This window comes from Danio aesculapii, chromosome 20 (assembly GCF_903798145.1).
Source record: "Danio aesculapii chromosome 20, fDanAes4.1, whole genome shotgun sequence".
NCBI lineage: Eukaryota > Metazoa > Chordata > Actinopteri > Cypriniformes > Danionidae > Danio > Danio aesculapii.
The window spans coordinates 17623748-17641363 of NC_079454.1; the positions used below are offsets into that span (position 1 = coordinate 17623748).

The following is a 17616-nucleotide window of genomic DNA, read 5'->3' on the forward strand; positions in this document are numbered from 1 at the left end:
GTTTGACAGCACCAATAAAGAGTATATACAGCAGGCCTAGCTATGTGTATAAATATGTTAATGTGTTATATAAAAATCAGTTACAAGCACAACACACTTTTATATAAATTAAACAAATACAATAATTTATACAAAATCCAGGAGAATTTAATAACCTACCCTGCCATGTAGTCGCTGCAATGAAATATCCGTCTTGTTTTGCAATAATCCAAGTCTTTACTGGCGTTTTGGTGGAATAAACAACCGTAACGTTAATGTCTATATGCACAGCTGTGATGAATGTTTGTGGATGGTTAAGTTCAAAGACAGAAATGCAAAAAATGGCACCCTTGCGACAAACTAGACAGTCATTATTGTGGAGCACTTTTCCTCCTTATAAAAATAAATAAGTAATGTTTGGAAAAATATAGGTGAGGCACAAATTACAAATCTGAGTTAAATAGTTTTGTAGTATTTATTTGGTAAATTAATTTTTTATAATAAGACATTATTAAATATCATTAGTATGAAAACAAAAGTGTCATACTGGCCTGTAGTGTTGATTTTACAAAGAAATGGTAGTTATTGGTATGCTGAAGCCCATTTACTGTATACGGTTTTACAAACATATATTTTCAATGAGCCTGTGTTGCATGATCACACACTGACTAACATACTTTTAAAGTCATAGAAAACAAAACACTGATAAAAATGTGCACCTAAGAAATACAACAAATCTAAATGAAATCTATTAAATAATGCATACTGGCTCTGAGTTGAGTTGAGTAGTGTATTCCTGCCCGACATCGTGACCACAATTATGGTGCCACCAAAGACAACAGAACCCATTAAAATGAGTGATTCTGTCTACACTGGATGTGACATGACATGAATACCCTGATTATGACACACTGACACTTAAAATCAATGACTTGCAATGGGCACTTTGTCACACAGACAGCCCTTTACTAATGCAGTATAGAGTGGATTGCTTTAGTGTTAAAGTGGTGCAGCTGTTAGGGTTGCCAAGGCTGTGGTTTTCCTGGCAAATTGAGTTACTTTTAACTATTTGCCACTTTTTTTTAATTATTATTATTATTCCGTGGGTTTTAGGTTTGACATTTAGCATACATTGTATTTATATGGCGGCGTTAGAATATATTTACTCATCAAATTTATTATCATAAACTGTGTTAGGACAATGAAACAGAGTTAGCACACTTATGTGAGGTTTCTTTTTCCATAGTAACAGATTGGCAGAATCTCCAGGATTATTGCTAAATAAAAACTAAAATAATATGCAGTCTACAGAGGAAAGTCAATTGATTATTATAATTTGTTGTTCTGCATTTGCACTCATACGTAAACTTTTAAACCACACAATTTTTTGTTGGAAATAATTAAATTTTATGACTTCCCTAAAGTTTAACAGTTGAGTTTTACCAATTTTAAATCTATTCAGCCAATCTTCAGGTCTGGCAGAGCACTTTTAGCTTAGCTTAGCATAAATCATTGAATCGGATTAGACCATTAGCATCTCACAAAAATATATTTTGAAATTCTTTTAATAATTTTACTATTTAAGGCTCTTTTTTGACATTTTAGGGCAAGATGCTAATGGTCTAATTCAATTTAATGATCTATGCTAAGCTAAACTAAGCTAAAAGCGCTCCCGGAGATCGGCTGAATGATGAAAAAAATAAATAAATAAAAAATACAAATATTCAACATTTGCCTTTTTTTTTTTTTTTAAATAAATGGAATGTTCCTTTAACTGAAAAGGCACATGACAGTAATCATGAAGCTGACATATGGTCTCTCATGTCAATTCAAGATGATTTTTTTAATGATAATCTTTATTACTACTAAAAACAATTATTTTAATAAAAGAAAACTACTTATGGTGTAAAATATGTATTTCACGAATGGCCAGTGTCAAATTTTGAGTTTGGTTGTTACTGGAATAGTTTTGATTGGATATTGGGATATTTTTGTTTTGATGAACTGGCAACCCTGTTTAATGCATTATAAGGGCTTCCCAGGGTATTGTTAGCTGGTTGTTAGTTTTCTGATGGTTGATTACTAGCAGGTTTTACCCAAGGAACTCTGCAGGATTAAAAACCAAGCCATCAACCAATTGTCCTGTCCCTTGCTATGCTTGGTTGGAAGAAAAGAAAGTAGTAATTGAACAAAGTCATGGCATAAGTGGATTTTGTTTAGCATTTTGTGCATGAAATGTGATTTTCATTGCTTAGAAGGGCAACAAAACACTTCTGCTAAACGTGTTAAACATTAGCATCACTGACAAAGGCTAAAAATCAGCAGAATATCTTCAGAATTCTTCAGAATATCTTCTTTTGTGTTCAACAGAGGAAAGAAACTCAAACAGGTTTGGAACAAGTGAAGCGTGAGTAAATAGTGTTTGTTTTTTCCTATTTGCGTCTAGACTGTCAGGCACCCACCTCAATTTGATTTCAATCATTCTGAAATCAAATTATCCCGATTGATTTACAGTTTAAAGTAATGCTGCCACATAAAAAAACTGCTGTCACATGTGACAACAATTCAATGTCTGCCCTTTAGGAAAAATGTATTTAGCCTGACATGTACTCACCGTGTCACCTGACTCTGACATGACTGACTGTTGGATAAAAGAGGGAATGTTAAATTTAACAGCTTTAGCCAAGCTATCTATTTTACTGCAAAACAAAGACACAAAGAAAGATCTGAAATATACATTCCTCTAAATAATTTACAAACATCATGGTATATATATATATAAAATGACAAATAACATTAATAATAATAATAATAATAATAATAATAATAATAATAATAATAATAATAAGCAAGTGTTTTAAACATTGATAGTCTTCAATCAGAACTTTTATTTTTAATATAAAACAATACTAAAAAGGTAATAACTGTATACTTGTATACATTTGATCAAATAAAATATATTTTATTAGCGCAAACAGAAAACATTACCAAAACCTTACTGTCTCGGATTGGACAGTAGTGGTGTGTGCACAGTAGTCAACATTTGAAGTGGATCTTCATCTATTATCAGTTGCACTAAAACTATTGAACACTCATTTTTGTCTTAGGAAAATTTTTAAAAACTTTTTTGATCCACTTCAAATTTTGACTACTGTGTGGCAATATCTAGATACACACACAGTCACATATACATATACACATATATACATACACTACCTGACAAAAGCCTTGTCATCTATCCCACTTGTAAAAGCAACAAATAATAACTTGACTTCTAGTTGATCATTTGGAAAAGTGGCAGAATGTAGATTTTTCCGATGAATCATCTGTTGAACTGCATCCCAATCATCACAAATACAGCAGAAGACCAATTTGAACCTGCATGGACCCAAGATTCTTACAAAAATCAGTAAAGTTAGGTGAAGGAAAAATCATGGTTTGGGGTTACATTCAGTAAACTTCAGTCTCCACATCGAAGTTTCTGAAAGCAAAGATGATCAAATGCTCCACAATTGGCCAGCCCAGTCACCAGACAGGAACATTATTGAGCATGTCTGGGGTAAGAGGAAGGAAAAGGCAATGAAGATGAATCCAAAGAATCTTGATGAACTCTGGGAGTCCTGCAAGAACTCCTTCTTTGCCATTCCAGATGACTTTAATAATAAGTTGAGTAATTGCAGAGATGTATGGATGCAGTCCTCTAAGCTCATGGGTGTCATACACAATATTAATGACTTTTCCACAGCACCATGACTTTGTATTCTACACTGTACATTATTTCTGTTAAGTGACAAGACTTTTGTCTAAGCAAAGTCAGATCTTACTGTCCTAATTAAATAATTAAAAGCCATGATCATATTTTATTTTGGTAAATTAAGCATAATCTAGAGGCCTTTGCCTTTCATATAAACCATCTCTGATACCAAATGATCAACTAGAAGTCAAGTTATTATTTGTTGATCCTAAAACTTGGACGGACATATAGATATATAAACTTTGTTACAGTTACTTACATAAGGCTGTGGTCTTTTGCTTGCAATTACATTTGATGGCATGACAGGGCTCTAAAAATAACACAATCATGTTTATATCACAAAAGTATTCACAGCCATCATCATTACAAACATAACAAATAATTATGCTGTTTAGTAGGCCTGTAATTATAAAGAACTTTTGTTGTGTAATATATTGTTACAGAAATTGTTGCCATAAGCGATATTATTGCCATTTTGAGATCATTATATGCAACTGATTATACAACACTATAATAATGCAAATCCTCTTAACATTTTAAAGGTACAAAAACTTTGATACTTTGGTAATCTGATGTTAAACAACAACTTTGGTAATCTGATGTTAAAACAGTAAATGTCTAATTACATATCTTATAACATAAATGCCAAATTATATACATTGACACCAGTGAGGTAGAATACAAATGTGCTTGTAAACTGGCTTTACTTTTATTTGTGAATTTGTAAACATATATCTAAAATCCAAAAATTATTGAGGTCATGTCCAAGTATTATACGATAAGCCAATATATTGATTACTGCGACAGGCCTACTGTTTAGAAAAAAAATCTTCTGTAATATGTACTTTACTTTGTGCCTCAAATCTACAATTAAAAAAAAAAACGCTATTTAATGCAATACAAAAAACAGTTTTTAAGTAATAAACACTTCTAAATCTCAAAACATAATGCTCCAATATGTATTATGTGTTCATAAATCTGTCATATTCACTGAAACTGTGGTTGGTTTTCCTTCTGTTTAATGTAAATGCAAAAACATATTCTTAAATGGTTTTCAACAAATAGAAACATGTTACCTTGCTTTCTGAACTGGGAATAAACCCAATGGCCTGAATTTGAACCTTCCCTGATATATTCAGTGTGTCCACCTTCTTCAGATCTACCCTCTGTCGGTACTCCAGCAGGTGAGAGCCGTTTACCGCCACCTGGAGGACGAAAAAACAACTGTCATTTGTGAAAATGCTGCCGTTTAGAGGACCAAGGTAAAACGATTAACATTTACTTCACCAGCAATTAAGAAAAAAAAAAAAAAAAAGAATGATTATTCACATCATGAACACTTAATTTTCAACCAATTTAATGAATAAACAAGACAGTAGCATCAAAAAGTGTGAGTTCAAAACACAATAGGAAAAGACTTAATGCTAGCTCTCACTGAATTCACAACTGTGACGTTTGTTTTTTAACGAACTCTAACGCCACATTTAATGTGTAAGCCTTACATAAAACATGGCTGTATAGTTAGATAAATGTATATTTCAATGCAAGCAAAACTCATACCCCAATAAATGTATCCATTCACAAACAAATGTTTGAATTTCCCCAATAAATCTTCCCCAAAACATGCTTTTGCTCTCGCAAAAGTAGTTATCCTGAGAAATGTTCAGTCACTAAGCCATTAACATGCCTCTAATATGCTATTTTAAAAGTTCCTAGGATTTCTGTATATGATTCCAAGGTAAAAACTTTTCATTTCTTCATAATATATATCATGTCATTTCTCTAAGAGCCTTTGTTCGAAGATCAGTTCTATCCGCAAATGTACTCTGTACTCATTGGTCAATTGGCCCAACAAATTGTGATTGGTCTGAACACCCTGCCCTATCAGGACATAATAAAAATTATCTGGTGCTTGGCAGGTCGTATAATTTGGAAAATAATACCTCAGATAAACAACACAACATGACATAACGCACCTTGCCATTATTTGCATAACAAAATCAAAAACACATGATGGAAAGTCATAGGCGATAAGCTTAAGAAGCCCTATGATTCAACTGTCATAGGGCTGTGTAGAGCAACAATTACTTGAAAAAACCTTTTTGTATGACTTTATCAGCCTCTCTGATAGTTCTGGTATTATTTTGGTCAACTATTCCAGTTTATTGAGGTTTGTGGCCATTTGTTTTTTCACAGCTCTCACCACAGTGTTTTAGTCAGGATGAGTTCTGGGACTAATAAATGAGGATGAGTTCTTGGACTGGACTAATGAACACCTTAGGCCCTATCATATACTTGCAAATGCGCCATGTGTGATGCAAATTTTTTTTTAGCTAGCTTCATTTTCACGTTTTGCGTCACATTGTTAAAACAGAAAATGCATTTGAACCTACTGGTCTGTAATGAACGTGTGTTAAGACGCATTGGCATATTGCTATTTTGAGACCACTGATACAGACCACACCATAGACGAACTAAAAAACTGGTCTAAAGTCGCAGGTTTTTGATATATAGGGTTAGTGATATTTACATATGTGTGTGCAAAACGAGCATACACATTGCTTAATACACAAACAGGGATGTACAGTAGTACACAAACATCTTTTTTTTTTAAACATCTAACTTTATTTTTTTAAAGGATTCAAATGTAAAAAATACTATTGTCTACATAAATTTAAAAACCACTACTTCCTACAATGCCTTCTTGACCTTAAGGGGCTTTGGTGGAATCAAGCTGTGTTGTAGCCATTTTATTCTTGACAATTTACATTTGTTTAGTGTTATTATTCATTCATTCATTTTCTTTTCGGCTTAGTCCCTTTATTAATCTGGGGTCGCCACAGCGGAATGAACCGCCAATTTATCCAGCATATGTTTTACGTAGCGGATGCCCTTCCAGCTGCAACCCTCATCACTGGGAAATAGTGTTATTATTATTATTATTATTATTATTATTATGATTTATTATATGCATAATTATATTTGTTTTAACCATTTTTGTTTAGAGTAGTCCAGGTTTTGTGAAGTATGCATCACCATATAAGGGCATAGGAATAGGAAGTGGGTTGGACATAATCGTTATTTTGACCCCACTTCATTATTATTGTTCATGTATTATTGCTGAAAATTAGAACTGAATTTAGAAATAGTTTTGAAAGAAATCTTTCGCTAAATTAAATATGTAATGGATGTCTTCAGTGGAGTGCGTCCACCACCGTTACCCAAATCCACGGCCGGATGGAAGAGGTTCATTTAGTAGATTATCTTTTACCGTTTTCTCGCTAGTGAAGCGTTCTGTTTTTCCACTAACAAGATCCGTCAGGTAATAGCGAATGTGCCATGGCGCAACCAAAGACTGTAAAAGATATGGACATAATATTCGTGACATCACCCATAGATTTAGGTGAATTACTTTCAAACACTTCAAATATAGTCTGTGTTAGTAAATACAAGGCTAGGTGCACAAGGCTAGGTGCACAAACTCTGTCATCGTTGGGAGACATTGCTCTGTTAACCTGGAATTTCTAATGGTTAAATGTAGACCGTTTTATCTGCCACGGGAGTTCACCTCCACCATAATAACTGCCGCTTATATTTCTCCCGACGCTGATGCCAAGCTCGCTATGAATGAACTTCATGCAGCCATCAGCAAACAACAGACTGCTCACCCGGAGGCTGCTTTTATTGTTGCGGGGGATTTTAATCACTCAAACTTAAAGACAGTGCTCCCCAAATTCCATCAAAACATTTTCTGCCACACAAGAGGAAACAAAACTTTAGACCAAGTTTACACAAACATGGCTAAAGCATACGCTGTGACCCCCCCTCCCCCACTTGGGTCAATCAGACCACCTTTGTTTGATTCTGACCCCCAAGTACTCACCCATCGTCAACCGTGTGAAGCCATCAGTAAGGACCATCAAAGTGTGGCCAGCGGGGGTGGACTCCACACGCCAGGACAGGTTTGAACACACAGACTGGAGTATGTTTGCTTCCCAGGCCACATGTGGCTCTCACACAGACATTGACAGTTACACTTCCTCTGTTCTGGAATATATCAACACCACCATAGACAGTGTTACAACCCAGAAACAGATCACCACATACCCAAATCAAAAGCCATGGATGAACAAGGAGGTGCGCCTCCTGCTGAAGGCATGCAGCACTGCATTCAGATCAGGGGATGCACAGGCCTACAGCACTTCCAGGGCTAATCTGAAGAGGGGCATCAAAAAGGCCAAGCACTGCTACAAGCTAAAGCTAGAGGAGCACTTTTCCAACTCTGATCCTCGGCACATGTGGCAGGGCATCCAGGCCATCAGCAACTACAAACCCAGCCAGTCCACCCCCACAGCCACTAATGTCTCCTTCCTGAACGAGCTAAATGACTTTTATGCCCGCTTTGAAAGAGACAATACAGAGCCCTACACCAGGAACACTACCTCAACCGACCACTCACCTATCACACTCACCTCCTCAGAAGTCTACACCGCACTGAGTCGGATCAATGTGCGTAAGGCTGCTGGACCAGACGGTATCCCTGGGCGCGTCCTCAAAGCATGTGCAGAACAGCTCACTGGGGTTTTCACAGACATTTTCAACCTGTCGCTTAACCTAGCAACTGTGCCAACATGCTTTAAAACCACTTCTATTGTGCCAGTGCCGAAACACTCCAGCCCAACATGCCTGAATGACTACCGCCCTGTAGCACTCACACCCATCATCATGAAGTGCTTCGAGCGGTTGGTCCTGGCACATCTGAAAGACTCTCTGCCATCCACACTGGACCCACATCAGTTTGCCTACCGTGGCAACAGGAGCACAGAAGATGCCGTCTCCATAGCACTGCACTCTGTCCTCACACACCTGGACAATAAAAACACTTATGCACGAATGCTGTTTGTTGACTTCAGCTCAGCATTCAACACTGTCATACCCTCTAAGTTACTGATCAAACTCAGAGACCTGGATATCGACACGTCTCTCTGCAACTGGGTTATGGACTTTCTGACTAACAGACCTCAGAATGTTAGATCAGGCCACATCTGCTCCACCACCGTCACACTCAACACTGGTGTACCACAGGGCTGCGTGCTGAGCCCCTTCCTCTACTCCCTTTTTACCATCGACTGTAGGCCTGTAAACAGATCCAACACCATCATCAAATTTGCAGATGACACCACAGTGATTGGTCTAATCAGCAATAATGATGAGACTGCCTACAGGGAGGAGATACAGCATCTGGCCACTTGGTGCACAAACAATAATCTGCTCCTTAACACCAGCAAGACCAAGGAGCTCATTGTGGACTTCAGGAAGGAACGAACAGGCTCGCATGATCCCATCCACATTAATGGGATGGCCGTTGAGCCTGTCTCATCCTTCAAGTTACTGGGGACCCACATCTCAAAGGACCTTTCCTGGACTACCAACACCTCCAGCCTGGTCAAGAAGGCTCATCAGCGCCTATTCTTCTTGAGGCAACTTAAGAAGAACCAGCTTTCATCAGCTGTCCTGGTGAACTTCTACCGCTGCACAATATAAAGCATCCTGACCAACTGCGGTACAGTCTGGTATGGAAGCTGCTCTGTTGCTGAGCGTAAGGCACTGCAGCGGGTGGTGAAAACTGCCCAACGCATCATAGGGACTACACTGCCAGCCATAGAGGACATCCAGAAAAAACACTGTCTGCGCCGAGCACACAGTATTCTTAAGGACACCTCTCACCCCGCTCACAGACTGTTTTCAGGCGCTTCAGGCTCCCCCGGACAAAAACCAGCAGACTGAGGAACAGCTTTTTCCCCAGAGCTGTCTCCCTTTTGAACTCTGCCCCTCACTGACTCGTTTGCCCCCCCCCCCCGGTACACCCCCCACACTCCTCTAACTTACACTCCTCACAATCACTGCACTATTTAACATTTGCACATTTAAAGTTTGCACATATTCATTGCACTGATTCATTTATTTGAACTGTACATACCCACTGCACATGGACATTTGAAATTATGTTTATCTATTTGCACACTTCTGCTTTTAATAGCATCCTGTACATATATTCATTTATTGTACATTTATTGCACACTTCTGATTATTAATAGCATCCTGTACATATATTCATTTATTGTAAATCTGTTCATAGCTAATACAACCTGTATATAATGTTGATAGTATATCCATCTGTAAATATCACCATAGTCTATAACTGCACTTTATAACTTATACCTGTATCCTGCACTTGCTGCTATTGCACTGCTGGTTAGACCTAAACTGCATTTCGTTGCCTTGTACTTGTACATGTGTAATAACAATAAAGTTGAATCTAATCTAATCTAATCTAATTTATTTATAAAATCCAGGCATAACACTGTAAGACAACGTTTCAGATGACTGTTCTAGAGCCTACAGCTAATCAAGCTGTCAGATTCTGGAGTGCATTACAGTTCTAAAGAAAAATATAAGTGATAAATGATCTTAAATAAAACAAATACATTTATAGAGATGGTACAAGTATATAATTTTACTCACCTGAGAAATGGAGGCCACATGAATGGTTTGTGAACACAATTAAGTGCACACAGCGTGCCATATCATCTGATTATTGTAAGAAATAATTCCGAAATTCAATTGACTGTGTAAAGCCACATAAAACAAAACAAAAGTACAATGTTTATGCCGAGTTCAGTGGCTAATCATCCGGAATCAGCTGAGGTGAAGAGACAGCGAGCAGCAAGACCTAGCTGTCACTCAAGTGGCCACGTCCTTAATTATGCAGACATAATTTATCTTCATATAAACGAAACGGATGAGTTATAAAAAAAAAATCCCCCCTCACAGTTGTCATGAAGGGTAATTTTAGCTATATGAACCAAAATCTTTCTTTGTACCAGGCTGTAAACACCTTTTTTCTGCTGTTAAGTTGGCCATTTTAGCAGTGGGGTTAATAGAAATTTGTTCTATTATGGAGCAAGGACTAGTGAAATTTCAATGAATTGCAGTTTCAGTTACTACCGTATTAGCTTCATGAGGGAGAGCAGGAGGTTGCTGCTTGGGCGCAACGCAACTTACTCTAAAATGGAATGGGAGATGAAACTCTGATTGTTTTAATGCACATTATGCCCAAAACACACCCATAACTCCAAAAGTGAACAAGGATAAACCTTTTAGACCATGCGTTGGGTGCACTGACGTTTTCCCCATCCTTAAAATAGCAAAAGTGGATTCGTACACATCCCTAAGTGAAACTGAGTAAGTGTGCTATGGACCATGTGCCTAGATCATTGAACTAGAGCCCCTTAATTCTTTTGTTTTTCAGCTGTTCTGTTGTAGGTTTGCTGGTATGCTTGGGATCATTGTCCCGTTGCATGACCCAGTTTTGTCCAAATGTAAGCTATCAGACAGATGGTCGACACAGTGACTGGAATGAGTAGGTCCTGGGGCCACAAAACAAGTCCAAAATCACCACACTTCCTCCAACATGCTGAACTTCTGCTCTGAGGCGTTTGTGCTGATCTGCTCTTTAGACTTTGTTCTAGAAGTCTAGACTCTGGAACTTATATAGCATGTTAACTGAATCAGAATCTGCTGGATTCGTCCAATGGGAATACTGGTGTCTGTTTTGAATGTCTTCCACCTTTAATAAACTTGATGGTGGCTGTTTTATTCATCCAAGACTGATGATAGTACATCCAAGACTTTTTTTATTTTTGTAAAAAATAATTGTAATATTAATGGCACTGTGCAACATGCCATATGATGAAATTCATCTTAGGGGTTATTTTCCAATTTTCAGGGGACCTGAATAGATATGAGGACCTGAATAAAAAATATTTTATTAATTCCAGGTATAAAAAAAAACATGGAATTTAATTTGATTGTCTTTAACTTATGAACTTATATTATTTTTACCACTTTGGATTTTGCTCTGGAAGTGTTACAGTTTTGCTAGTGAAGGCAAAACAGTGGAATTTACATTTTCCTCCCATCACCACATACATTTAATGCACCTGCGAGTCATATAATGATAATATTTAAGATTTCTGATATCAAACTAAAAGTATGAGCAAAACACAACAACATCTACAACATCTATAGATATAACATCTACAGGTACAAAAGCAGCAATATTTCAAAAAGCCCGTCCATTCCATCCATAACACAGAACATGAATGCAATATCTGCCAGGCACACAGCTCAATGCCACAATGAAAAGTCTTTTTGATTTCTCCCCTGACTGCAGCCGCCTACTCATGTCTATATTCAAGGCGAGGTATATGGCATGTCAAATAAGTGAACTATTCTGATACAAAGAGCCACCCTGTTTACACTTTGTGGTAGCTTACTTCCCACACAGTAAGGAGAGGAGGAATTTTGAAGAAACAAAAATTAAACAATTCAATGTTTACGTGAAAGAATTAAAGAAACATTCCACTTAAAAAAAAAAAAAAAAAAAAAAAAAAAAAAAAAGAAATTTTACGACTCCCAGAGAGTTAAACGGTTAATTTGGTAAAAAAAAATTTAACCATTCAGCCGATCTTCTGATCCGGCGGGATCACTTTTAGCTTAGCTTAGCATACATGATTGAATTGGATTGGACCATTAGCATCTTGTTCAAAAATGGCCAAAGATTTTCAATAGTTTTCTTCTCTTCTGTAGTTACATCGTGTACTAAGACTGAAAAGTTGCTGTTCTCTAAGCTGATATGGCTTGGAACTATACTCTTACAAGGAACTTGCACAATGATATTATACAACCTATAGCAACTTATAACTTTCATAGCAACTTTTAGATATTGTCCGTCTTAGTACACAATGTCAAGCTTTAAACAATAAAATTATGTAATGTAATGTGTATTTATTTAGCGCATTTATTGTGTATGGCCATACACCCAAAGCGCTTTACAACCATGGGGGAGGGGACTCTCCACACCACCACCAGTGTGCAGCATTCACTTGGATGATGCGACGACTGCCACAGGACAACACCAGCTATTGGTGAAGTGGAGAGACAGCGATAGAGCCAATTTGGTGGATGGGGATGATTGGGAGGCCATGATCGTAAGGGCCGATAGAGGGACTTTGGCCAGGACACCGGGCCAGGGTTACACCTCTACTCTTTACGAGAAGTGCCATGGAATTTTTTATCAAAACTCTCTTTTTACTTTTTAAGTGAAATGCTAATGGTCTAATCTGATTCAATGATCTATGCTAAGCTAAGCTAAAAGTGCTCCCGCCAGACCTGGAGGTTATCTGAATAGATTTAAAAATGGTAAAACTCAATAGCTTAACTCTAGGGGAGTTGTAAAACGAGCATATCTTCGAAAATGGTAGTATTTCTTTGGGTGCTTTCACATCTGTGGTTCGGTTTATTTGGTCTGGACCAAGAGCAACAAATGATACATCGTAGCATTTTTGGGTCCTTTTCACACCACACTGATTGCTTTGGTCCGAACCAGTTGAAAAGAACCAAAATGCAGTCATCTGATAAAATCTGCATCACTCATTGGCCAGAGGTTATTGAACGCATTTCCTAAACTGCTTTTCGATTGGTCAGAATTAATGGAGGGACAACTGCGCTGGCAGATTATATGCCTTGTCATAGTATGCTATATAGTTTGCATACATCACTTTAGAAAAACTATACATTGAGAATGAAGTGCAGCTGCAACTGGAAAACAATGTTTTAATACATTGCAAACGGCGAAGGCGCATCACAAGTCACTTCAGGAGGAGGTATGAATTAATTTAGCGAAACTGCAACATGATCATCTTCCGGAAATATTACCAACGATCCATCAGGTAACGTAGTCTCTCTCTCGGTTTAAAATTGTTGGTAAGTGATGTCAACAAATATTTTTCCTTCACATCTCATAGGACGGGAACAGCGCATCGCACTACGGCAGTTAGATTAGTCCAAAAAGGCGCAGTACTTTTTGCGGTGGGTCTGTTTTAGTTCGGATCATGTTCTCACCACAAACAAACCGCTCCAGGGTTCATTTGAAAGTGTACCGAGACTACCTCTTCAAGGAGGTCTCAGTACGCTTTTTTTGGTCTGCTTTTGGTGCGCACTCGAGTGTGATTGCTACATTCACATCTGCCCAAACAAACCACACCAAGAAGGAAAACGAACTCTAGTACGATTCAACTGAACCAAATAAGGCAGATGTGAAAATACCCTTTAAAGCTGATACGACATGGCACCAGACATAGATACCACTAATGAAAATCCGCTTTCTAACCTTGAACAAATCTTTCTGTACGAGTATGATGATCTCAAACGTAGCGCCGTGACTGAAAGGCATCAGGTAGTGGATCTCCTCTTTCCCCAGCGCTCTTTCTGCAGTGTGTTACAGACGATGTAGGGAGATCGCGTGAAGCGAGGGTTAAAATGAAAGGCCACATCTGCCCGAGGCTTCATGCTGCTCCCACAGGTCAGGTCAACTTGAAATCTACAAGACATTTAACTATTCAGAACTTTGGACAAAATTCAAATGCCATATCAATACACTTTACAGTAACAAATATATGCAGTCAACTATATTTTTTTATATATACAGTCAAGGTCAAAATGAACTGTATGTTTTTTGGCAATGTATGGTTGCCTTGGAAACTTAACCATACCTTCATTATTTACTTTTGAAACCTTTAATAAATATATTTCATTGTTTTCCCCCTTCTTCCCCGTCTTAGTATGATGAAAAGTAATAATGATATAAACAGAATTAAATAAAACATTTATTTTTGTGTGGAAATGATTTAAATGTCTCCTTTTATTCACCCTGACAGACTAATACTCTGTTGTTGCATCATGTTCAACATTACAAACAATTTTGCTATAAAGGCTATTCACTAATGCACAAAATGCTTTCTACATTTCCACTTCTGTATATGCGAACAAAGCATTAAGTAACTTTTTAATGATGAGCGATACAAGCGTGACGCGTCTAGTAGCCAAGGAGCTGTATGACTGCAATACATTCAGCGACCAAGAAATTGTGATGTTATGAAGGACTAGGGCCAATAAAAGTGCACAATATTTATAAAGGCACCAACGAGAGACAATGGACTATAATCTGGACTAAAAAAAAAGCACACATTTATACATTACCAACAATGCCATCTATATAATTAGATAAAAGAGAGCCAATTTCTTCCAAAAATATTTTAAATGTCATTTTCATCACAAAATGTTGGGTTGGCTGATTATAAAATGTTTTTTTTTTTTAGAAAATGGAACGTTCACATTTTTATGTCCACAGAAATGTACTCACCCTACTGTGGCCGAGGGAACTTAACGTGCTTAAAAAACACATGCAATTACAAAAAAATGCCAGCAAATTGGGAAAAGATCTTCATCAGTTTGACAGCATACATGCTGCAAATCCTCACAATGCATAGATATTTTGAAAAAACGCACTGCATTTTCTCACAACACAAAAAGAACGGAAGACAACGGAAATGTTTCAAAGGGACCCAAAAACATGATGGACTCTTTTTTTTTTTTTTTTTCCGCTGCTTGAGAGCCATATTATTTCTTTACCTTACAAAAAAGGAAACAGGTGCGAATATAGAACAAATTACCTACATAGAAAAAATGTTACATAAAGTAATTATAAATAAAATAATACATAACTAAATATAAAAAAAATAAAAAGGACTAGGGGTTTTCTTGTAAATTATACTTTTCTATCAAAGACAGAAGATTAATTGCACTTTTTGTTTTCATTATCTTATGGAATTTTATATATGAAAAAAATCTCATTATAAAATGCACAAAAGATTGGTTTCACCTTCAAATATTTAGATTTATGAATTTAAAATTTTCCAAGCATAAGGATGTTGTTGATTAGGTTGGCATCTTCCTTGCTGTCCATTACAAATCCATAAAGGATGTCATTTACATTAAAGATCCTGAGGTGTGGAATCCTTGGGTAAAGCCAGTCATAAACATCTGACCATAATGCAACCACAAACATACAGTGAAAAAACAAATGATCTGTTGTTTCAATATCATTACAAAACAAGCAGTTTTACACTTAAATCCAAATCTAGTTCTTAAATATTCGCTTGACTGATATATCCCACTTAAAATTTTTACTTCTTTAGTTTTTGGAGACAGAGGAAACTTCAAATATTTACTTCCAAGTATGTGGATGGGATCTTTAGAGAATTTATGTGAAACTGAGTTTCTATAAACCGCTTGAGGATATATAATGTTGTTAAATAGATTTCTAATCTTTTTGTTTGAAAATGTACTTTCTTTGAAATCACAGCCTTCAATTAACAAAGGAGGAACAGTTGGGGTTACATGGTTAGAATAAGAAAATATTAATTTAATTAGACACCCAAAAGATATAGGAATGGCTTTAATAATAGATTCCAATTTACTTGATTAGAAATTATATTATATTTAGTACAAATTTTTCATATGAAATAATAGGTTATGGTTATTTAGACTAATAAATACAAAAGACGAGTGAATCAGGATGTTAAAATAAACCAGCAAATAAAAAAAAACCCTTTCAAAGATCACCTACAACTTCACTGAGCAATAGTCATGGCACAGCGGCATCTATCACGTTTTAGGGTCCCCTTGAAACATTTCTGTTGTTTTCCATTCTTTAGTTTTGTGAGAAAATGAAGCACATTTTATTAATTTGTTTGCATTGTGGGAAAATGCAGCACATTTTTAAAGTGTTTGCCTTGTGAGGATTTGCAGCACATGTGCTGTCAAACGGATGAAGATCTTTTCTTAATTTGCCGGTGTTTTTGAAATTGCATGTGTTTTCTTAAATTGCAGCAAGTTAAGCTCTCTCAGCCACCATAGGTTCCACCTTTATGACATTCGTTTACTGCTGAACACAAAAGAAGATATTTTAAAGTATGTTTGACTGTTATAACATTGACCTCCATACCATGAAAAACAAATACCATGGAAGTCAACAGTAACCGGTTCCCAACATTTTTCAAAATAACTTATTTAGTGTTCAACAAAAAAACAAAAACAGGTTTGTGACAAGTGAAAGGCGAGTACAGTACATGGTCAAATTATTTTCAGTTTTGGAGGAACTATCCCTTTAAAAGTCAATGAATGCTTGGTGCCTCCACCATCTCATAACTCAATTTCTAGTAGTACAATTTTCATCCATAAAATGTAATTTTCCCTTTCATCTCAATTTTTGCTAAATTACTGAATGGAAAGGATCATTCAAACATGAAGCCAAAGTCGATCCTTTTAAGTTGTCACCTGTCAGAACCACTGGGCACGGTGCCCTGAATGAGCACCATCTCGCCGGGTTGAAGTCCTCCCAGGATGGTACCGATATAAGGAATCGTCTACAGACAGAAATTATAAGATTAAGACAAACAGACTAAATTCGTTTTACCTTTATAAGTCTTCAATATACACGCGTTTATCCAAACACCACAAACAGATGAAACATTATCAAATATATACCCCGTCATATCATATATATTCACCTGTAAGCAAACAAAGTTAAGATAAACTTACTGGATTCGTTATGGTCTGTTTCGGATTTGCGACCGACATCTTTGCAACGCTGTTCAAAAAGTCTATCAAACGTTGTTATTATTACGAGTTAATCACTAGCTGAGGAAGAAAATATAAACGCTTTCTGCACTTTCACTTCCGTGAATGAGAACGACGCGTTTAGTAACCAATCAATAATGAGAGATACGAGTTCGACGCGTTTAGGAGCCAATCAATGATGAGTGATATGAACGCGACGCGTTTAGGAGCCAATCAATGAGAGCTAAAATCGCGACGCGTTCAGCGATCAATGAATTGCGAAGTTATGAAAACCTAGGGCCAATCAAAATGCGGTAAATTTACCGACCAATCGTGGCGCTTTCTTGTGTAAAGCGACG

At 36.8% G+C, this 17616-nt stretch overlaps 1 protein-coding gene across 1 annotated transcript in view; it reads right to left on the bottom strand.

Annotated features, from left to right (window-relative positions):
• lgals8a (galectin 8a) overlaps positions 1 to 17374 on the bottom strand; it is a 23316-nt gene extending 5942 nt beyond the window's left edge. Inside the window, 7 exon segments of the mRNA XM_056481258.1 lie at positions 2594 to 2620; positions 3993 to 4043; positions 4810 to 4938; positions 13968 to 14050; positions 14053 to 14177; positions 16976 to 17064; positions 17240 to 17374. Coding sequence (XP_056337233.1) covers positions 2594 to 2620; positions 3993 to 4043; positions 4810 to 4938; positions 13968 to 14050; positions 14053 to 14177; positions 16976 to 17064; positions 17240 to 17278 — 543 coding nt within the window. The 5' untranslated portion in view covers positions 17279 to 17374.
• Between the last annotated feature and the right edge of the window lie 242 nt (positions 17375 to 17616).